A 24,250-nucleotide genomic window follows, 5' to 3' on the forward strand; every position below is an offset into this window, starting at 1 on the left:
GCGCATGTTATGCAACCGTGTGAGCGTTCGAATGTCTGAGACACTTGTTTCGTTATACGAGGGTCGAGTCGTGAGTGTCCAAAGTCCGAGCGGACGTTGTAAATGTTGTAAATGTTGTAAATCTTTTATAAATAAAAAGCGAAACAAGCTTATTTGATCGTGAACTTACGAAATTTAAACATAGACCTAGTAAAAAAACAAACAATGTGGGAAACAAAAAGAACGTCATTGTAAACAATAGAAAAATACGTAAATATGTTTTAAAGCAAATGACAACGGTGTTTAAGAAAAAGTTACTCTTTAAACAATGACAACGGTGTAAACAATAGAAAAAGTTAAACACTACTCGAGTTACTCTTTAAACAATGACAACGGTGTTTAAGAAAATACGTAAAGATGTTTAAAGCAGTGACCCGGGAGGTACCCATCTTCGACGCGATGTCGATGAAAAGCATTCGATTTAAACAATAACATATTATTTAAAATGATATAGACTTTAGTTAAACAATTAACCGCTTTTTTTAAACACTATATGTATCTGTTTAAACATAAAAAAAGCTTGAGCGTTTACACGGAGACTCATGTTGAGTTGAGAACTTTCATTCGAACGATGACAATATGTCTTCCTCATGACGAGTGACATATATTTCCCTTTTTGCCCTTGGGATGGAGGGAAAAAAATACGCCCAATCACATCACGTCTAGTCTAACCTCTATGCATACAATCTGCACTTTTTTTGTTTGTCTTTCATCTGACTTGTTTGTTCTTTACATCTTCTACTTCTTCTTCTTCGTCTTCTTTTTTTGTTCTTCATTTCATTTGGTTTTGTACGATTTGGTTTTCGACCGATATATTATGGAGAGTTTTTTTGTGGTATTGCTAGATTCAACGGGGAGGGAAGAGTGCTAATGTTCACTGCTCGGACTTCTTGGGAGTTGGTGTTAGGCGAGATATGTGAGCGATGGGGTCTCGAAGTTTCTCTTGTCGAGGGTTAAGTTCATCACACGGATGGATATAAAAGCGGTTTTGCCCAATCGAAAACGATGTTGACTTCCGAGTGGATGTGTCACGTCCCATTCCATCTTCAAATGTGTCTGTAGTTGATCTTGTCGTCGAGAGCGAAAAATGTGTCATTGCCGAATCCTAATGAAAAGCGAGGTTTACTCGTTGTAAGTTCCTTTTTCTTTTAATTATTCCAGGTTATGCAGGGGTCATTATTGTTTAAATATGTCCAGTCATCTGGTTAACATATTATACTAGTCCTTTACGTTATTAGTTAATTGCTTAAGTATTTAATTTAATGTTTAACTATTGTCATTATCGCTTAAACATTATACTCTCCGCTTAACATATTGATCTTTTCATTTGACTGAAGTGTTGGCAGGAATTCAGATTCTGCGAGTGCTCCCATTCATCCCCATGGTGACCCTGGCGGTGTGGGATGTCTTCCTTCCTCGTCAGATCATTCTGAAGTGTTGTCGTTGGATATTGGACAACGTTTTGACGGTGTCGAACATTTCGAGGGATGTACTTGAAATCATGCAATCAAAAAGGAATTTTTGACTTCAAATTCATAAAGAACGAAAAAAACATCGAGTGATCGTGGAATGCGGCTGCGATGGTTGTCGTTGGCGCCTTCATGCGTCAAAAAGAGTATAACAAAAAAATACTTTCGGAATCAAGACAATCAACCCGTCACACACTTGCGGTGGTGGCGTAGGTTCGACGTCACATCCGAAAAGCGTCCCAAAAAAATGGGTTAGCGCACGAGTGATTCGAAGCTCAAGGACCGTCCCTGTATGCAAGGCCATCGACATTCGGGAAGGACATGTTGCGGGAACATGGTGTCCCACATACCATACAAGCGAGGCTTGCACTACAAGAAAATTGACTTTTTGCAATGACCCATTGCGTCGCAAAAAGAGTAATTGCCGTCGCAAATGATCTTTTGCGACGGTATCTCACCGTCGCACGCCGTCGTATCTGCTTCCATCGCAAAAGATACTGTTTGCAACTAACCGTCGCAAATGATACATATTACGACGGGGAAAGGCTCGTCATAAAAAAATAAGATGTTTCATGGCAAAAAAACATTGACAATGCGACTGAACATAGCAATGACTTTTTTTGCAACGGTATTAGGGCCGTTGCAGAAATCATATTATTTGCGACCAAATCGGTGGTCTGAAATGACTATTATTCTGAACGATGGGATGGGCGTTGCAAAAGGTTAGTATATGCTACTGAAATGATGGTCGTCGCAAATATTTAACATTTTCGATGATTTGATTGCCCTCGCAAATGGGTATTATTTAGCGACTCGATTGTTGTCACACCCACCCCTTCTATCGAGGTAAATGTGGCACCCATCGGTTAAAAATTCCCTTTTAGCTGGAAAGCCCGACACCTGCTTTTTAAACAAAATCGGACCTACAAATCACAATTTACAACTTTACACCAACTACGGGTTCAAATACATAAATATCATGAATACTGATAACTCAAATTTGCGGGTACAACCGCTACAAGATCACAACACAAATGACAAGAAATAAAGAAAGGGGGGACCCACTGCAGTCCTGGACTCAACCTGACTAGCTCTATAGTCGATCAGGCAATCTAGGGTCCTCGCTCCTGCGACTCTGACACATTCGGTTGGTCGGTAGTGGCTTAATAATTTTCAAATACTTAAATACGATATATATATAGTATATAAATACCAACTTCTCAAATAATTTTTCCAACTTTTTCCAAAAATACCGAATTTTTAGCAAAAATACAATCTTTAAAGAACTTTTTGAAACATAAATTCAACATAGATCAACATCAATTGATTTTCTCGAGAAAACACAAATTTTTGTAAGATATCGCCTCATCACAATTCAAAAAAATAACATAAATTTCAAATTCAAAATAACGCAATACCCAACACTCACCCGACGATAACATGGTCTAGAAAACTCTCTAAACCTTCGCCGTGGCGCGGCTAGGGTTCGAGCCGTCGAGGAACTCATGTCCCTAACGTTGACCCATCGGTTCACGGTCGGTGACCCCGGCTACCCGATGAATATCCGATCGAGGGCTCTCCGCTCCCACCGAGCGGCCCTCGTGAAATCAATACTCGGGTCCACCACGCCACCTCTAAAGGGCTGGCCCGTGGGGACCCACTCTGCGATGAGTCGGGCCTTAGCCCGTCGCCATCAAAACCATCAAGTAAATACTGACAATAATACCATCGATATAAATCATATCACGGGATCCTTTTCGGGACAAGTATTCACATCACGGAAATAAACATTATTTTTCCACAAAGCCCGATGCCAAAAGTATAACCATGCATAATACCGAGTAAAGATCCATGATACCATTCCTATACCGGGAATGAAAACCAATTCTACTAACAATGCCGATAAAACATCTTTAATATGCTCACATGGTTTCGTAAATCACTCCAAATCAAAGCATATATACCCATCAAAAATAAATACAAGAATTGAATAATTAAATCACATATACATGTATTTTTCACTATTCACAAAATACGTATAATTATACAAAAACCGATGTATCAATACGGTTATCATGAACATCAATGGCAAACAAATATCACGTATATTTCAACTATATATGAAATCAAACATGATAAAATGAAATACTTAAACATTTATTTCCAAAATACTAGCCATTAAACAATTATTTCAAAATAATAATAATAATTTATTTATTTAAAATAATAGCCACTACCAACTCACCTGGTGTCCTTGGGTTCCTTGCTAGACCTGGAACTCCCTCCCAAGACTGAACAACACCTAACAGAATAATATAACAAAATAAATACTACATTTAAACTCAAAATAAAATACAAAAAAATAATAATAGACTCTCTATTGGCCCACTCACTCCAATCGGTTCAAACCTGACCTTGCATAATCAAATTGGTCTCCAATTGCACTTAAGCCAACTCAAATTGGGCTAGACCATTCTGAACCAACCTCAATTCCATTGAACCAAACTCAAATTCACTGAACCAAACTCAATTTCACTGAACCAGCCTTGAACCAACTCAATTCTTACACAAAATCCATTGAACCAACTTGGTTCAGTCCAAAATCCTTAACCCAAATCAATTGAACCAAACCCAAACCATCTCAACTTGATTTGATCAAACCCAACTCAACAAAACCAATTCAACTCAACCAATTTCAGTTTGGTTAAACCCAACCAATTCAATCTAACCATCATCATTAACACCTTAATCATCATCATCATCAATTTAATTAACTAAACCAAACCCTAATCTCGAGTGCTACGGTGATGCTACGATGAAATCCCAAGCAAACTTCTCCACCAATCCAAAGCGATTTCATCACCAATCTGAGGGTTTTTAACACGAAAAAAATAATTTCACAACAACACTCTCATCAACTCCATCATAATTTCCTCAAAAACAAATTCATTATTTCCTCCAAAATCACCCAAAAATATATACATCTAAACATACACAAACATTAAACAAAAAAACAACACCAAAGAAGACCCTTACCAAGCAAGTAGCTACTCCCGTGAACTCCTCCCAGCGATCTCCAAATCTTTCTCCTTAAAAACCTCTAATTTCTCCCATTTCTTCATTTTTTACCTCTCGGGTTCTCTGTAGCAAAAATGGTGGAGAAGAAGATGAACACAAAGCTTCTAGATTTTTTTCTCAATTAACTCTTCAGCCGAAATTCACTATTAGTCCCTGAAAACATAATTTCTTACAAAACAGTCCCTGAAAAAAACTCCCAAAATGGTCCTTGAATTATGAAATAGTATTCTCAAAAGGTCCTTTCAAATTATCCAATGGTCCCTGGATTATAACACAACATTTCAAAAAGATCCCTCCATCTTACCTTTTCAGTCCTTGGTTTTCAGAAACATTTTTATATCAATCCTTTTTTTCTATTACTCTTTAATCCAAAAATCTTTTAAAAAAACTTTTACACTTAGGTCCTTATTCTTTCCACTTGGGGTTTCTCAACAAGATTACTCGTAGAAAAAAATCTTACTCGCAACTGTAGTAATACCCTAAATATTTTTTTCCAAAGTAATTATCCAAAGGTTCGAGGGTATTACAATTGTAACCATTGCAAGCGGGTATTATTTGCGACTCGATTGTAACCGTTGCAAATGAGTATTATTTTCAACAAATTATGAGTTGTCGCAAAAAGAGTATTTTTCTTGCAAGTATAATTTGCAACCAAATTATGTCCGTTGCAAAATACGTTTTTTTGAAAAAAATTCAAGACATCTACCCCTGTTTTTTTATGCTCTAGTATTACAATAGAATCTGAATTTTTATAAAATAAACATACACAACATCAACTCCATTGCTATTGAACATTTAGTCAATTGAAAAAAATTCAATGATAGGTCAAAATCTAAGAAATTAAAGTGTTATGAAAAAAACTAAAAAAATTAAACATTGAGTCACTAAGAATTTAAGATATCGATTCAATGCAAACTAAACATGTTCAAAAAAGTAAAAATTTTCAATCATCATCATCTTCTTCATCATCATCACCACCACCATCGCCATCGTCTTCATCACCATCTTCATCATTATCGCCATCGTCATCACGAGGATCATCACCTCTTTCGCAATCTTCCACGAAGCTATTGTCATTGTTGTCATTTACATTGATATTTCCTGATTCCTTTGTTATATTATCATGAGAATTAATACTCAAATCTCTAAGTCCATTAGCGCCACCCTTCAAAAATAAAAATAAGATAACATAAAACAAAAATCATCAATAGAAAAAAATACATAAGTCCTATTACAATGTTATAATAAATCAAATACACATGCCATAAAAAAACATAAATTACATTGACTATAATTTTAACATGATATAACCATATATCAAATAACATCAAATAATATTAGTTATACCGAGTAGCTATTGGTGCACTAGGTACGCCCAAGCTTTTGCAATATTGTTTGAACCATGAGCAGTACTTGTTGTCTGCAATTCATTAATAATGGATTCCATTTTTCTTGAAACGACCCTCCCATTCCTCTTCTTTCCTTTTTTTTGATTTTTCTTCACATTTTTTTGTCTGCAAGTTTGAGAGGAACTACTACCATAAACATCTTTTTCCTTTTTACACTGTACCTAATCCAAGCACACGACCATGACTAGGTTCTCCTGTAACATTGCGATAGATTTCCCATTCATTGATCAATGAGCCCCTCGGATGTTGCAGATTGACCTAATATTCTCCATTTGATCCCGATAATGAAAAAAATAATTATAAATATTCAATTTAATAGCTCCAAGGTTAAACAATAATATAAAAAAATCATACAAATAAATCTTTTCGCTTTCTCGAGAGGCCAAGTCTCTCCATCTTTTTTTGTATGAAATTTTTTGAAACAATCAATTGGGCCTAGTTCTGAACCGGTCTCTTTAACCTATAATTATTCAAATTAAAAGATATTCATTAGAAAGTAAAAATAAAGGTATGTATTCATAAAAAAATAAAGAAATATTTAAAAAAATAAAATGCGTAATCACCATATCACTCCTATGTTTAGCCATCGAAACTCTACCAAGAGTGTGGATTATTTGCGATTGTGATCGATTAACCTTATTTTTTTGTCACTTTTGTTCCGTACACATACTAGTAATATAAGATTCTTCATTATTTTTTTAGTAACAAAAAAACAAAACACAAAAGTTTGTAGATATCAAACCCCGCCAATTAGCTCCCATCCACTTATCTACCATTTCTTTCCACACATTAATAGGAATGAAAGAAGGTGGGTTCTTGTAGCGAGCTTCTCTTGTTTGGTGTTTTTTTAAAAAAATTGGTTTCCTTATACGCAACATCCAATCAAGCATATCGATATCTCACGGAATTTTTCAAATGCTTGTTTCACTTCTTCTTCGGTTTGTCTATGTGAGAAACCCTACGATCAAATAGCGAGCAAAAAAAGTGTGTCCAACTCGACTTTTGGATATTCGAATAAGATATCCATGCTCCATTAATTTTTTTGGTGGAAAAGTACATGTATCTCACTAACGGCTTTTTGGTGTTACAATCCTCGCATATCCATTGTGAAATGCATACCATAAGTCATGATGTTTAAATTATAATAAAAAAATATGAAAAATTAGCTAGAGAAATCCAAGCACTAGTATATATCATTATGCCTTCAAACTTATGAACAATATTGGCGCATACACCATATTCAAGAGGTTCCCACGCACCACCTTAATTATTAACATTGCATTTAATCTCTTAACTTATATGTATATATATATATATATATATATATGTAGATGGCATATACTTAATTTGTTGCATATATCTTTGGAAACTATGGTTGCTTCATATCTTGGAGTATGAGGAATCTCTTTATTTGTTCATCATGCACCCTCGGAATCAGAGGAAGAAGAAGAAGAAAAGCAGAACTAGATAACCAAATAATTAATTAGTTGGTTATGCCTGCTGGATTAATTGCATTATTATAATTAATTAAGATGTGTATTCTCCATTGCTATTGACATTTGAAATTTGATAGAAAGTGTTTCATCATATGATTAATTAAAAAGATTTAACTTGTTTTTTTAATATAATGGAGACATTGTTTCAGAAAACTAACAACATTAATTGCTAGTAATAGAAGGCAATATATATTTTTCACAACTTAATATATATCTCATGAAAAAAATCCAAAGAATAATAAGAACAAGTGCTGATCAAGTAAATTGATTATGAAGTTAAATACCTGAGCGACTGAGAGAGACCCGGATCTCCGGTGAGGTTGCGTAGCCCGTACACGACGAAGGGAGGGTTGCCGGCCAAGTCGAGTCCGGCGAAGGCCGGAGACGTTCACAGAGAAAACACAGCGTCTACGGCAAGACACACCAACCCACGTCGAGCTGGAGTCGGAACGAAAGACGCCAACGACGCACGCCGGAGCCCCTAACGACGCATCTAATTCTAAAGAGTGCGGCTAGATCATTGCCTGGGAAGTAAGGTATTGAGCTGTCGTCGGCGACGGCGACTCAAAACAAGGGCAAACAACGGCGGACCGGAGAAGAAAAAGAAAAGTAGCGGCGCGGCTAACTGGACAAGATGATGGCTGGTGAGAAAGATTAGGGAGAAGATGATGGTTGGTGAGAAAAGCCAGCTGGTTTTCTTTCTCAAAGATAAAAAAACATTATCTTTTAATGAAATTTTATAATTTATAAAAGTTTTACGTACTCTCTTTCAAATATTTTTAAAAAAAGAAAAAAATAATAATTTTATAAATATATATCCAACATAAAAAAAGAAAAATTTTTCTTATTCTCTATTTTTATGGTATTATTGTATTTTTTTCCTATTTTTTTGTAATATTTTTCATAAATTTTTAAAGAATAAAAACCAAATAAAAAAATTTTTAAATTTTTTTAAGTTTTTTTATAATTAATTTAAATTATTTAAGACAAAATTTTTTTAAATATTGATTAAATCTAAATTATTCAAAAAAACTTAGGTATCCGATGTGATTCCATCTAATAATTATCACTAAATTTCGTTAAAATTTAATTTAAATTTTTTTACCAAAAAAACTAAATCAAAAATAACATCCCGGACTAAATTTCCAATGTGATTAAATATAAATTTTTGATTCATTTTTTTAATAAATATTTCTATTTATTTTTAAATTTTCTTAAGATTTATTTATTTATTTATCTATCTATTTAAAGTTTGGACCAAACCTAGGACTCGGATGTTATGCAACTTAGTCCATCACATTGGGGGTGTGGAATTTGGGTATATTTTTATATATGTCTTATGATGCGAGGATAACATATAAGTTTGTCTATGTGAATCATTATTCACAAGATATGCATTTTATTACTAGTAGTAATTATAATCTTTTTATGTAAATCGAGAGAGTCTTTTTTAAAAGTAATTTTTTTGAATTATTTTTTTAATTTTTGTTTAAAGGGAATAATAATTTTGTTTTTGTGAAATTAGTAGTATTCGAACAAATTTTAATATGCTTCATCTTTAGTATTTATGTAAGGCTTTTATAAAATTTAAGTATATGTTGAAAAATATTTATTGATGGAATTATTGTTTAAGTTAAAAGATCATACCACAAAAACGAATTAAAAAGCTCAACAATAAGTTATTCTACTTTTTTTAAGATCTAATAGGATTTAATGTAATATGACAAAAAAACTAAAAAGTAAAGATAAAGGAGATACTATGGTTATATATGAATCACCAAGAAACATGTTTATATATTAATCAATCTTGCTAATTTCATCATCATTTCCAAATTGTTGATCCTTAGTTTTTCCAAAATTTAAAATAATACTTAAATTTAGGAAAAAAAATTTATTAAAATTGTTTTCCTCAATAAATAAATAAATCCAAATTTGATGATATATATCATCACGGGAGTATTTATTAACAAATATCAGAGACGTAATTAAACATTATGTATAATATTTTTTAAAAAAATAATATTGACTTTAGAAGAAAAATACATATTTATAGTTGTTTTTGAAGTACCCTTCTCCCTCTTTCTCCCTTTTTATTTTTTTATTTATTTGTCCGATTTTTAAACAATATCTAATTTCCAAACATTATCTAAAAACAAAGATGAGACAGACTTACAAATCCGTGATGAGAGGTTGGAACATAATTCAATGACTTCGCGTTGTGACAACTGGATGCATCTTTTACCACTTTTTTTAACTTTTTTTGGATTTTTTTCCTTTTTTTCATAAATCATATTTCATATACATATATTAATGTGCACTATTGATGATCTAATTTTTACTTAACTTTGATATATGTACTACCAAAGGGCGAAATGAAATTCATCGAGCATGATCAATTGAATTTTTGGAATTTTTCTATAAGTCCTCTAAATTATATATACATCATAATCATTACAATAATTAATTACGGCTTTATAATTTTTAAAAAAATTAAAATCTCTTCTTGTCCATTATATAAATATGTTTAAATTATTTTTTTATAATTCCATAATTTGTTTAATTTATATTGTTGTGCTTTTTATGATCTTTATAGTTACTCTTGGGTGCGATTAAAATATTAAAGAAAAAAACTAAACTATCTTCTATGTACTAATTATAGCTATAGTACTGAAAAAAACTTTTTATGGAGAGTTTTGCAATGATTTTTAATTGTCATTACAAAAAAACTTATAGTATTTGCAGCGAACATCAATATTTGTTGCAAAAAGCGCATTGTTGTTGCGAGGGCATTATTGTTGGTCACAAACTATCGTAGTTTTTTTCCGACGGCATTTTTGAATGGTTGCAAAAAAACACATTGTTTTTTGCGAGGGAATTTTGTTTGGTCGCAAAAAAACTCATACTTTTTTTCGATGGATATTGTTCTTGGTTGCAAAAACCATAGTATTTGCGACCAAAAGAAAGTGATAGTCGCAAATGCCAATAGTTTTTTGCGATGACTTTTGATTATCGTCGCAAAAAGCTTATAGCTTTTTTTCGATCGCAAATTATATTGGTAGCAAAAAAATACATTTTTGCAAGGGTTGCTCGAACCGTCGCAAATATTTGGTCATAAAGGTCAATTTTCTTGTAGTGTTGGTTGGGAAAAGAGCATGCCCGGGTGGTCCTCGGCAGTGACATCTCCAGCTATGACTGTTTGCTTTGGTATGTGGATAAGGTGGCTGAGACAAATCCCGGCAGCGTTGCGATCGTGGAGAGAGACGGTGATTGTTTTAAACGTGCATTCTTTTCTTTCAGCGCGTGTATTGTGGGATTCAAGAGGGCTTGCGGGGCATCTGCTGTTTCTCGATGGTACCCACCTCCTTGGAAAATATCGGGGTACACTACTGGGTGCCACAGGGAAAGATGGTAACAATGGTTTTTTCCACGTCGCCTTCGGTATAGTCGACAACGAGACCGATGCCAATTGGACTTGGTTCATATCTAAGTTAGGCGATGCCTTATACGAGGGTGGAGATTATCATGAGATAATTACCTTCGTGTCGGACAGGTCCAAGGGCCTTGTGAGCGCAATTGCGAGAGTCTTCCCTTCTTCGCCACATGCGTACTGTCTTCGACATTTGGAGGCCAATTTTATGAAAGCCAATGTCAGACTTGGGAAGGCATTGAGGGAGGAGTGCTGGTCTATATGCTTCCGCATTGCGTGGGCATCCACGGCTAAAGATTTCGATGATACCGTGAATGAACTGCAGGCCATATCACCCGAAGCTCATCACTGGTTGATTAATAAATCGGATATGGCACATTGGTCGAATTATCTGTTCGGAGGTGATCGTTGGGGTGAGATGTATTCGAACGTCGCGGAGTCGTTCAATGCTTGGATCAAGGAAGCTCGTCATTTACCGGTGACGAAAATGGTCGACTCCATAAGGTCTGCGAATGTTGGTTTACACTTAACATTTAGTATTACCCTTTAAACATTCTCAATCTTTGTTTAATTACACTTGTCTGACTTTAAATATTAATCATTTCGTTTAAATAATTACAATAATGTTTAAACATGTTGACGAATTATTTAACCATCACTCGTCTTTGTTTAACCTTATTTGTCGGGGTTCAAGTTGATGCGCATGTTATGTAACCGGGCGTGAGCAAGCGACCAAATGGGAGAGCTACTTATGCCCGACATACATTCGAGTTAAAGATCATTGTTGAGGACGAGCTGAAATCTTCGTGTTGGTCGTTGTGTCGATGATCGTTACGAAGTGATCGACCAATCGCAAACGAACTCCGTGGATCTCGCCATCGGAACTTGTTCATGTCGAAGGTGGCAAGTTTATGGTATCCCTTGCAAACATGCTTGTGCAACAATAATGCAGACAGACACCAACGTAAATCGATTTATTAGCGGGTACTTCACCGTCGACAATTACAAACTGGCGTACAAGGAAGCTATATTCCCCATACCCGACGATGACAGACCTTCAGACGGAAATCGTAAGCTTCGTTTGCGACCACTCGTGACTAGAAGGCAGCACAGGGCGGCCTAGACGAAAAGAGGATCGAGTCGCAGCGTTTGATGTCCGCGAGTTACATTGCGAGCACGCGCCAAGGATCCGGTCACGATCGACGATCTTGCTAATGAAACCGTCGCCGACTAGGCATTGTTAATAAACCGAGCGATGACTGGGGAAACATTGTGTATTGATGGGAACCTAACCACTAGGAATTGAATGTATTTACCAGCGACATTGTTATTTTTAAGCGGATACATCTGTAATTTGAAATATTTCAACCGATGTTTAAACAATGAGTGCATTTATTTAAACAGAGACGAGTGTTATTTTTAAACGGGTACATCGTATTTTTGAAATATTTAAAAGCCCGATGTTTAAACGATATATAGTATATTTAAACAATGAAAGTGAAATGTACACAATTACAACGTAAATTAAACAATGAAATAAAACCGAATGGAATTTAACCCGCTTTTACAATTCAAAACAAACAAAATTTACATTAAGATATACAAGTCATGTTCTTCGAACACGAAAAACAATGAATTGAATTTGTCCAGATTTACATTTGAAAACAAAATTGACGATCGGATATACAGGGACATGTTATTCAAAAACAAAATTTAACCCGCTTGTGACGACCCCCTTTGTCATGGACGCCGTACGCCTCCCTCCTTAAGTATGCGGGTAACATACCGTAATCCCGAGGTAAGGAACGTCCCGTCTGCGGTAGCCAGTAACTTCTCACCCCACAGAATTGCTCGATAAACCGCATGACGTAGACGGCGCAATCGACGCTTCCTTGTTTTTGGCGTGGGGTTTTCGTGTCGCGCACGAGCGGGTACTTTGTTGTCGCCGACTCGCTTAACTCCATATCGACACAAAGGGTCGAATAGATTCCGCTGTCGAGATATGCAAGTCGAGATTAGAATACCGATTTAAATACCAAACAGATATTAATCGGACATAATTAAAGAACTTACCATGTCCAACGCGTCCTTATCGTACCCCGGACATGAAGAATAATGCCTGTATTCTTGTTTATCATTGTCCAGGACGACGACATGGAAGTGGCCATTCATGATTATCGGGAGGATGACAATTTGAACTTCATGCAGGTTGCGCACAGCATCCCCGATCATAGCCATAATTGTGTCATGTGCGTCGTCCTGCTTTGACATAAACAGCGCAAGCGGTCTGGTGATGGAGGCGCGCCTCTTGTAAGGATATGGCTCTTTGCTCAGCGACTTTTGTATGATGCATACGAAAGCGTCCATCACATCATCAGTGACCATCTCCTTCCCCTCAAGCAGCGTGTATAATCTGTCGCGTGTGGTGCTGACAGCGTCATTCTTCCACACGACAGTGCTGAGGTTAAACGATAACAGATATAATAAGACCATATTGTAAATATTTAAATGATATTATCAATTGTTACATGATATTATATATAATTAAACGATAAGTAGAAAACTTAAATGATAACATAAAGGTATTAAACACTATTAGGAAATAGTTAAACACTATAAGAAACCCTTTAAACAATAACATAAAAACGTTACACTTACCCGTCCATAGAGCAGTTGAGGAAGATCCTCATCAACTCCTGCTCGTATTTGTTAAGACGACTCAGGCCAACCCATTTCTTCTTCTTCGGAATAAAAGCTTTCCGAGCCGTCTGGTCCAATTTTTGATTGGCCTTGATCATCTCTCTCGTTGCTCGGTCGGGGTCTTCATCAGCATCTTCCTTCGATGCGGGGACGATGGCGACAGCATCAACTGCAGACACATCCTTACATGGTTGTTCTTGTTGTGGGATTGTGTCTGGCTTGGCTGCGGTACTGTCGGCCACGGCCACGGCCACGGCAACGGATTCGACGATCTTCTCAACCGTGGCCATGACAACAGCATCATTGGGAGACACACCCTTAACTTGTTCTTGATCTTCAGGGATTGTGTCCATCTTTGATGCCGCAATCTCGGCAGCCGGTTCCACCGGGTCGACGATTTCATCGAGAAGAGAGTCAACGACCTTCTCAACCGCGGCAACGGCCACATCATCTACGATGTCCTCCACCGTCATGTCCATATCATCAACGGCGACAGACTCAGTAACAGCATCAGCCGCCGATGGTGTTGCTATTGTTTCATCGTCAGCCGGCGGTGGAGACAGAGGCAGTATTGTTCTCCTCTTTTTCGCAAGTCTCTTCGAATGTGGCCGCCTTGGAATGACCTTCCCGATGATGTCGTCGTCGTCAAATTCCGACGCCTCGTTCGTCCCGGTGCTTCAGTTCTTTTCGAGGGATGGCGCGATCGGTTGTGAACGTCCCTTCCAGCGCCTCCACACGAGCGACAAGCCGAGGAAACTCGGTCATCAATATCTCGGCATGCTCGCATAAGAGTTGCGGTGACATCTTCGCCCTAATGTCACCGGTGGGGCTGCCACGGTCGGAGGGGCTGCCATGGTCGGGGGACCGTCGTTGTCGTGGTAGGGGGTTGTTGCAATCTGCCGGGTAGGGGAGGGCTTCTCCGCGTCGAGGAATGCGTGCGCGTGGTGGGGTCGGAAGTAGGAGAACGAGCGCCCAGTCACGCACGATAGAGGCTGCCCTCTCATCTCGCCTTCGAGCAAGTGGTTCCGGAGCAAATGGCATCCATCCGCTCGGTTGGCCCCAACAAATATTTCTTCTTCAAAGCATTCACGGAACCAAACTCAGAAACTAACATATGTAAACCAAACAATTTCAAATGAGATCATTCATTTTTAAACTATAAAAAAACTATATTTAAACAGAGTGTTTATATATTTAAACGTTATAGAATATAATTAAACGGAGAACAAAAATATTTAAACCGGTATGAATAATAGTTAAACGGTAAATACTAAAGTTAAACGCTAAATAAAAATGTTTAAACATTAAAGACTTATGTTAAACATTGTCCATGATTTATTACCTCTTTTCCATCGAGCGATGACAAGCTCGTTTCTACCGCCGCTTGCTTCCGTAAGTACTTTCACCGTAGCACGACATCCTTGGGATCTTGCCGAACGGACTTTCTTCCCCTGCTCCGTCACCAGTAAAACCAGACGTTAAGCGCGACCGAGCAACCCCTTAATGTACCCCGTGTTGGTCTTCTTCCCGGCGCATCTATCTTGCACTCGGGCGGCCGCTGTGGAATATCCTCCATAAGCCACTTGTGCGTCGCTCGCGCCTACGCGTATCGCCCCATGGGTCGGTAGATCATCGACGTAATCAACGATCCGGGCTCGGAACCGAGCATGATGTATTTGGGAAGAGGATCGTCCCCATGAGGTACACCATCGAGTTTGACAAAAATTATCTTCTTCTCCCTCCGTCGAACAAGTTGCACCAGAGTGCTCTTGATGGAGTCTCCGTGTCTCTCGTAGGTCTTTGATAGATACCGCCTTCGAACGCCGACCGGTTTTCTTCTTCGAAAGACCACCTGCGTCGCCATCGCAACGCGACCAAGAACGAGGGCCACATCTTGAGGTCTCGAAACTCAGCGAGCTTTTCCCCGATCCTCGAATTTATTGGTGCGACCATCGTACCTTTTGCAAAAAGAGAATCAAGAAGGGCCCTCTCTTGGTATATGGCTTCCACTCGAAATGAACGCCGCAAACGGTGTCCTTCGAATAATCTCCCCAGTGTCGAGGGGTCATGTTAACTTTCAATTCACTAAGGTCTCCACAACCGGTGTCAAATAGCAACGCCCATTAACTAGGTTGACCGCCATAATCACAAGCTCGCGATAATAACAACACATTCAACATGCAGATTGACAAAAGTTTAAGCGGAAATATAAGGTTTTAAATCGGTAAACTCTCGCTTATTAAACAGAGATATAAAATGTTAAACAGAGACCCATTTTTGTTAAACAGAGACGAGAATACTTAAACAGAGACAACAAATGTTAAACTCAGAACATCTCATTTCTTAAACGTCAACCCTCATTTGTAAAACTCGCAACCATATCAAACGAAACGGAAATGTACATTATAAATATTACACAAATCATAACAATCGAAAAAAACTATTTCGATAGTGTATACATACGAAAAATGCAAAACAAAACAAAACCCTAGCCGAGAAATCTCCCTGCAGACTAACAAAAACCCCAAACCGAGAAATCCCCTCGCAGACTTCAATATCTTCCAACAAAAACAGGAGCACAAAAACAAAAACCGAAAAAAATCTTTCTTTTAGAATGTAACGCTTAACATAAAACCATACTCAATACCTTAGATTGCAAACTCGATGAAATGCCAACTAGTCAGCTGGGGACTTCTCCTTCGAGATACCGTGGAAAGGGAAAAGTCGATGAAATGCCAATTACAGAGGCTTCACGGTAGAGACAACTTCGAGACAGCTTCGAAATGGAAAAGTCAAGACGTGAGTTGAGAAAAAGCAATTAAACGGCTCCAATAAATTGCCTCTGGGTTACCCTACGGAAAACCGCCCCACTTCCTCTCAAATCGCCGAGATGGCTGCAGCCCACGACTCCCCCATGCAAGGGCATTTTCGTCCCAAAAAAATTTGAAACTCACTCCGCTCACATCCGCTATGTGGTTTGGGGGTTTGAAAAACATAGACTTTAAAAAGGAGGGGGTTTTTTTGGGGATTGCAAAACTAACGGGTGTTTTTTTGGCAATTTTTACAAACTTAAAGGGTTTTTGGCAATTTCCACAAAAAATGCATCATATATATATATATATATATATATATATATTAAAGTATGAAATTATTAAATTTGTCTGCTTTTTTTGCTTTATTGGCGTAAAAATCCTATATATAAAAGGTTCCAAAATGTGAGTTTGAACCTTAGATATTAATCGCTCTACTAGTACATGTCCTATATATAAAAAGGTTCGAGAATATGAGTTTAAAGCTCAAATATTAACTCTCCACGGTAGATGTCCCTAACGCTTAATTTATCCATATTTTATTAAAAAAAGTATTTAATTAAATATAAATAATATTATATTAAGCAATGAGGATAAAAAAATGTAAATTACATGAAAAAAAATATAAAAAAATATATGCCATATATCCCAAAAAAGATGTGAGATAAATTAGGTGCATCTTTTATATTTCGTTTAGTCTTTTTTTCGCTCAAGGCAAAGAGTGAAATTTTATTTATGCAAACAGTAACAAACACCAATACAATACATTATAAACACTATACTATTACAAGAAAAACATGAATACCCATACCAAACTTCACCAACCATTAAACATAAATGTTAAACACAAACCCATTCCTTTCCATTAGATATATCTTCGAAACATCAGTCAATTAGTGGAGCAGAGACATAGCCAATCTTGCCAGAGTGTTCACCAAGAGCCATAGGAAAGTAGAACCATGCATAAAACAACCTCCATTTTCTACATTCAAACACCAGGACATCCATATATGCAGTTTCTCTAGCCACAAATGAACCAGTTCAAATCTACCGAGGAACCAATACAAAATCCTAAATACATTCACAACAGACATTGTCAAAGGAGTAAAGAAAGCATTCATACTCCTTCCTCTAAACACCTTAGTGCATCACAAGCATTAGCAGCCTAATTACATCCATCTATTTAACACCAACCTATCTGAAGAACAGTGAACCTGTGCATTATATTTCAGTAGAATCACCTCCCTAATTTGCCTATACACTTCCTCAATACAACATTCCTTTTGCTGAAAAAATAACATATTCCTAGACCTCCCATATCATATAAACATTGGCTGTTAGAGCTGTTCTCCTTACTTTAGAAAGTAGTGTTTCCACCAGCCTTCCTTTGAAACCAACTTATCTCCCTATTCCACTGTACAGGTTCTCTACTCACATTAATTGCATATAGAACTTTCCTCCAAACCTTATTAGAAAATTTACAACTGAAGATATGGCTTATCTCTTCTCTCCCATTGTTGCAAAAAAAACATGTGTCAGAAGTAGTAACATTCCATTTGCATAATCTGTCTCTAGTATGCAACCTATCAAGAAATGCAAGCCAAAGGATAAAAGAGTGCTTAGGAAGGTTACTCCTAAACCATACCAACTTCGACCAGCCAACTTTTTGCCTTTGTTGCAACATGGCACTGCAAGCACTAGCAACACTAAAGTTGTCATCCTTCCTAGGTTTCCAGAGGATATTATCACTGCAATTCTCAACAAGAACAAAATTCCTAGCCACATAATCCCAAACACTCTGAATATTACAATTCAAAGGAATGGGAAAAACCCATCTTCCATTCCTCCACAGGTTCTTTACTACAGCTTTCCTATTCACGCCAGAATCAGCTACATAAACATCAGGAAACCTCTCAACAATAGCTTGCCCACCACACCATGGATCATACCAAAAAGAAAACCTTCTCCCACCACCAAGTCTGTACTCAAACAAATTTTTAATTGCAGGTCTCAAATTTAATAGTTGTCTCCAACTCTAACTACAATCCATAGTCTTTACAATTCCCCAAAAGCTCAGTCTTTTAAGTTTGTATTTGATTACCCATTTGGCTCAAAGAGATGGTTTTTCTTGCAACAGATCCCACACATGTTTAACTAGGGTAGCCTAATTCCACACAGCAATTGGCTTCACTCCTAATCTACCACAATATTTACTTTTGCACATAGATTCCCACTTAACCAAGCCATTTCTTCTAGAAACTCTCGAGCCATGTCATAGGAAATTCCAGCAAATTCTTTCCACTTCATTAATTACAGCCTTAGGAAGAAGAAAATGGAACTCCAATAGCTATGCATACTAAGAAGAATGGACTTGGTAAGTTGAAGTCTCCCGGCATATGAAAGAGCTTTTGAAGTCTAATGCACCACTCTAGCAAAAATTCTGTTAATTAAGTCTTGGCAGTGACTCTTAGTTAATCTTGAAGAGATTAAAGGCAATCCAAGGTATTTCACAGTTAGTGACCCTTCACTAAATTGTAAAATGTTGAGAATCTCATCCCTAACCAACCCCTCAATGCCATTAAAAAACACTGAACACTTCTGTGAGTTTGGTTGCAGGCCAGATACCTCCTCAAAATGCTTCAAAGCTGCCTTAATAATCTTGACGGACTGAACATCTCCATTTGTAAAAAGGAATAAGTCATCGACAAAGCAAAGATGGCTCAGCTTCAATTCTTGACAATTCTTATGGAATGTGAAGCCATTAACATATAGTTTACCCAAAATCCTTGAGGAATATTCCATACACATTACAAATAACAGTGGAGATATAGGATCTCCTTGCCTCAAGCCATGCTTTCCAGGAAAAAAACCCTCTAATTGCCCATTAATCATTATTGAAAATATACATGTCCTTACTCCCGCCATTACAAGCTTTATGAAATGAAAAGGAAATCTAAAAGGCAACATCACTTCTTCTAAAAAATCCCAAGAAACTGAATCATATGCCTTTTGGAGGTCCACTTTTAGAGCACAACATCCATCCTTGTTTTTATGATAGTCTCTCATTAGCTCATGTGCAAGGAGCACATTATGACAGATCTACCTTCCTAGAATGAAAGCAGATTGGCTAGGGTCAATAATCCCATCCAAAACACCTCTAAGCCTAGCAGCTAGCACCTTGGATATGACCTTGTAGATAACATTACAACAGGTAATTAGCCGATACTCATTTAAACACTTGGGGTTGGCTACTTTAGGAACAAGGTTTATAGTTGTAAAGTTAGTTTGTTTCAGTAGAACTCTAGACCTGAAAAGTCCTTAATAGCTTGCATTACATTTGAGCCAACAATTTTCCAAGACTTCTTAAAGAAACTACTATTATACCCATCAGGACCTGGACTTTTCTCCCCTTTAATACTTCACAAAGCATCAGTAATCTCCTGAACTATGACTTCTCTACAGAAACCCTCATATTCATCAATAGATATAACTCTCTCCTGGAAAACACTAGAATCAATAGAAGCCTTTCTCTCCTTAGTAGAACTAAGGTAATTCTTAAAATGAGCAAGAATTTTACTAAAGATAGCAGCTTGATCATAGCAGAGCTCACCATTCGGAAGCATCAATTGAGAAATTGCACTCCTGGTTCTTCTTTGTTTGACTAATTTAAAGAAATAGCTAGTGTTCAGATCTCCCAGATTTAACCAATTGCATCTAGCTTTTTGTCTTAAAAAATTTTCCTCCCAAGAAATTAATCTTTGCGGATGTAGAGCAAAAGCTCTTTCTTCTTCTTGCAAAACATTGTTCATAGGATCTTTTGCAAATTCAATTGAAGCTTACCATGTAACTCCCCGAACTCCTTTACTTTCTCTGAAATGTGACTGAAATCCCTCCTATTTAACACTCTCAACTCACATCTCAAAGTTTTAGCTTTTGATAAACCTTGAACATACTCCAGCCTCTAACCGAGTTTGCCAAACCTTCTCAACAATCTTCAAAAATATCTGGATGCTCACTCCACATATCAAAAACAAAAACAAAAGGGACACTTAATACCTCTATTCCTATCCACAATGTTAACCAACGAGGGACAATGGTCAGAAATTCCAGGAGGTAAAATAGAACATAATGAATCACTCCACTGGTCAAGCCAAAACTCATTAACAAAGCACTAATCTAACTTTCTATAGATCCTCCTACCCCCAGCTTGATAGTTAGTCCAAGTAAATTTAGGACCAATAGATCTATTTCCTGGAGATTAGCATGAAAAACCTAGTCTTTAAATCCTCTGCAGCAACTTCATTCACAGGATTTCCACCCACTCTATCCAAATCACTCATGATAGCATTGAAGTCACCTTGAACAAGCCAGGGCACATCAATTCCACAACTCAAATCAAGAAGATCACTCCACAGCTTCCTTCTCACTTCAGGCTCATAAGAACCATAGACATAAGTCCAAAGGAAAAATTTATCCTCCCATTCAATTTGACAATGTATAAACTGAGCACCTGATTTAATCACAGTTAACTTCACCCTAGTTGGGTTGTAAATAACCCAAATCCTGCCCAAAACATCACTTTCATGATTGTGAACCACCTCCCAATTAGCTAAATTCAAAATTTTCCAAACAGGCAGCATATTTTCCTCTTTAATTCTAGTCTCCAAAATTCCTAAAACAACAATCTTCCGACTTAAAACTAGAGATCTAATCTCTTCTTGCTTTAGAGGGCCATTCAACCCTCTAATATTCCATGAAGAAATCATTTTCTAGCATCTTAGGAAGGTTAGGCTTCTTGCCCTTCCTTCCTCCACCTATAACACCAACCACACCACTAGTACTTGCCCTATTATTCTGCTATGATACTTCCACAGAAATAGAAGGTTGAAACTTTGACTTTTCCATCACCCCCTGACCAGTAGTGTAGAATTTAAAATCTCCCTACTTCTCATAGAAACTCCTCCTTGAATAGAAGTGTCCTTTAAATGCATCTTTTTAAACTGAGCTCCATCTAGCTTTAAATCCTGAGAACCAAGCATTTCTTGTGTTTTCTCAAACTTATTTAGCATACCATCCATAGTAGCCAGTTAAGGCTCCACAGGAACATGCACATCTTTTATCTTATCAGCATCTGAAGATACTCCAACAACCTCAGGATGAATAAAGACCTCCTCACTACCTTGTTTCCCCTGAACTTTATCCACCTTAATCTACCATGATTTCTTAACAAGAATTTCAGATCTATAATCCTGCCCTATATGCCCAAGCCTCCTACATTTACGACAAAATTTAGGCTTCCACTCATAGATAACCCTTTGTGAAAGACTTGTCCATTTTCATCCTGCAAAGAGATAGAGTCAAGGAAATCACCTTCAATTTCCATGTCAACTAAAATCCTAGCATAACCTAATCTCAGCCTGGTGAGGGTACATTTATCACAATATAATGGTCTTTCACAAAAACTACCCAACCTACTGAGCATCTCTGTTGTCCAAAATTCCCAGGGTAAGCCAAGAAATTGAATCCAAATAGGGATTGATAACATAGCCGATACATCCAAATTCATCCTTGGACACCATTTCTTCAAAACAAAAAGACAATTATCAAAGAAAAAAGGGTCATCCCTAAGGAGTTGATCAGCCCCACATTCCTCACCCACATTCCTCACTGAATTGAAACAAAAAGAAGAATGAATTAACACAAGAAACCTGAACAAACCCATACTTCTTCCACCTATTAGCTACAAAAGAAGCTATTTTCTCCAATTTTGGATGCAAGCCATAGACACAACCAATAAGAGCATTCTTCCACCTTGTCTCCTTTTGCTTCACCTCAGAAGAATGAAAACTGACAACCTTCTTGCCATTAGATAGAGATGGAGTAACAAAACGCAATTCACACCCATTTTCCTTAGATCTATTGGATACAAAAAGAGAAACCCAAGATTTAGCCTCTTCCTTTCCAAGAACCTCACCAAAATGCCCATCATCAGTGCCAACCATTGAGGAAACCTTCTCCACATTCACAACACTAGCTCTAGTATCATCCATAAAATTCCCATTACATCCTCCAAAGGCAAAGCCGAAGTTGAAACTAGGGTACCACCAACCTCAAGAACTCCACCATCAGAAGCATTCTCCTTCAGATCCTTGCTCGAGCAAGAATTTACAAGTTGGAGACCATCTCTAGAACCATCCCTAGAAGAATCCGAAATCATCAATCGTTGACCTCTCTTCCTCACCATGAAAGTGAGCTGGCGTCAGCCCAAGAAAAAGCTCCTCACTTCATTTAGTCATTTTTGATTATGTTTTTTAATAAAAAAATGATTTTTTTGTTCAATTTTTATTTTTTTCAATTTAATAAAATAACTTTTTATATATATATATATATATATATATATATATATATATATATATATATATATATATATATATATATATATATATATATAATGTTGAAATAAATTATATTACCAACGACCTCTGCAAGTTGTAAAAGGCAGCAGTTGTTGTTGAGCTTGTAGATGCATTTTCACATCGATGTGCACACAGTGGCGGAACTAGAAGTAAAAATAAATGGGTGCTCATATAAAATATTATAATTTTTTTAAGTTTTTTTCAATTTAAAAATATAATTAGATTAGTTGAACGACATTTTTTTATTGTAGTTTAGCCGATCCAATTGTTACATGCATTTATAATTTTTTTATAAAAGACCAAAATAAAAAAATTTAAGGGGCCAAACAATAATTTTTCATAAATATATATATATATATATATATATATATATATATATATATATATATATATATATATATATATATATATATATATATATATATATATATATATATTTATATATTTATATATATATATTATATCCTAACTAATAAAAAGTCGCGAGTTTAACCAATTAATGTTTGTAATTTTTTTCTAATTTTTTTATTCTATATAAACTAATTTGTAATAAATGAAGGCTAAACAATAATTTTTTTTGGAAAAAAATTCTTTTATATTATATCAACCAATTTATAAAATATCTGAATAATAAATATTAATTTTGTTCCAAACACTATTTTTTTAAATTATGGGTATTACTTTGTAAAAAAATTAATATTTTTTTGAAAAAAATAAAGATCCAATGAATTATTAATATATATAATATATATATATAGAGAGAGAGAGAGAGAGTGAGAAGAGAGGAAATTGAGAATCAATTCATGTACCCTTCCAAAAAAATAAGAAATTGTAACCATAATAATTTGTAACCTTCATTAGCAGACTCGTTTTCAGTGGTTTCCCTGATCAAACTAGAGGTTACCAAAGAACCATGCATAGCACTAAATAGGGAGCCGCCGAATACACCAGCTACGCCTAACATGTGAAATGGGTGCATAAGGATATTGTGTTCTGCCTGGAATACAATCATAAAGTTAAAAGTACCAGAAATTCCTAAAGGCATACCATCAGAAAAACTTCCTTGACCAATAGGATAGATCAAGAAAACAGCAGTAGCAGCTGCAACAGGAGCTGAATATGCAACAGCAATCCAAGGACGCATACCCAAACGGAAACTAAGTTCCCACTCACGACCCATATAACAAGCTACACCAAGTAAGAAGTGTAGAACAATTAATTCATAAGGACCGCCATTGTATAACCACTCATCAACAGATGCTGCTTCCCATATCGGATAAAAATGCAAACCTATAGCTGCAGAAGTAGGAATAATGGCACCAGAGATAATATTGTTTCCATAAAGTAGAGAACCAGAAACTGGTTCACGAATACCATCAATATCTACTGGAGGAGCAGCAATGAAG

General features: G+C 36.5%; 1 protein-coding gene across 1 annotated transcript in view; it reads right to left on the reverse strand.

Moving 5' to 3' along the window:
• Positions 1-23,640: 23,640 nt before the first annotated feature.
• Positions 23,641-24,250, reverse strand: part of LOC120281038 (photosystem II protein D1-like) — an 866-nt gene continuing 256 nt past the window's right edge. The window contains exon 1 of the mRNA XM_039287982.1: positions 23,641-24,250. This exon is cut by the window's right edge and continues 256 nt beyond it. Coding sequence (XP_039143916.1) covers positions 23,641-24,250 — 610 coding nt within the window.

Source organism: Dioscorea cayenensis, chromosome 17, assembly GCF_009730915.1.
Source record: "Dioscorea cayenensis subsp. rotundata cultivar TDr96_F1 chromosome 17, TDr96_F1_v2_PseudoChromosome.rev07_lg8_w22 25.fasta, whole genome shotgun sequence".
NCBI lineage: Eukaryota > Viridiplantae > Streptophyta > Magnoliopsida > Dioscoreales > Dioscoreaceae > Dioscorea > Dioscorea cayenensis.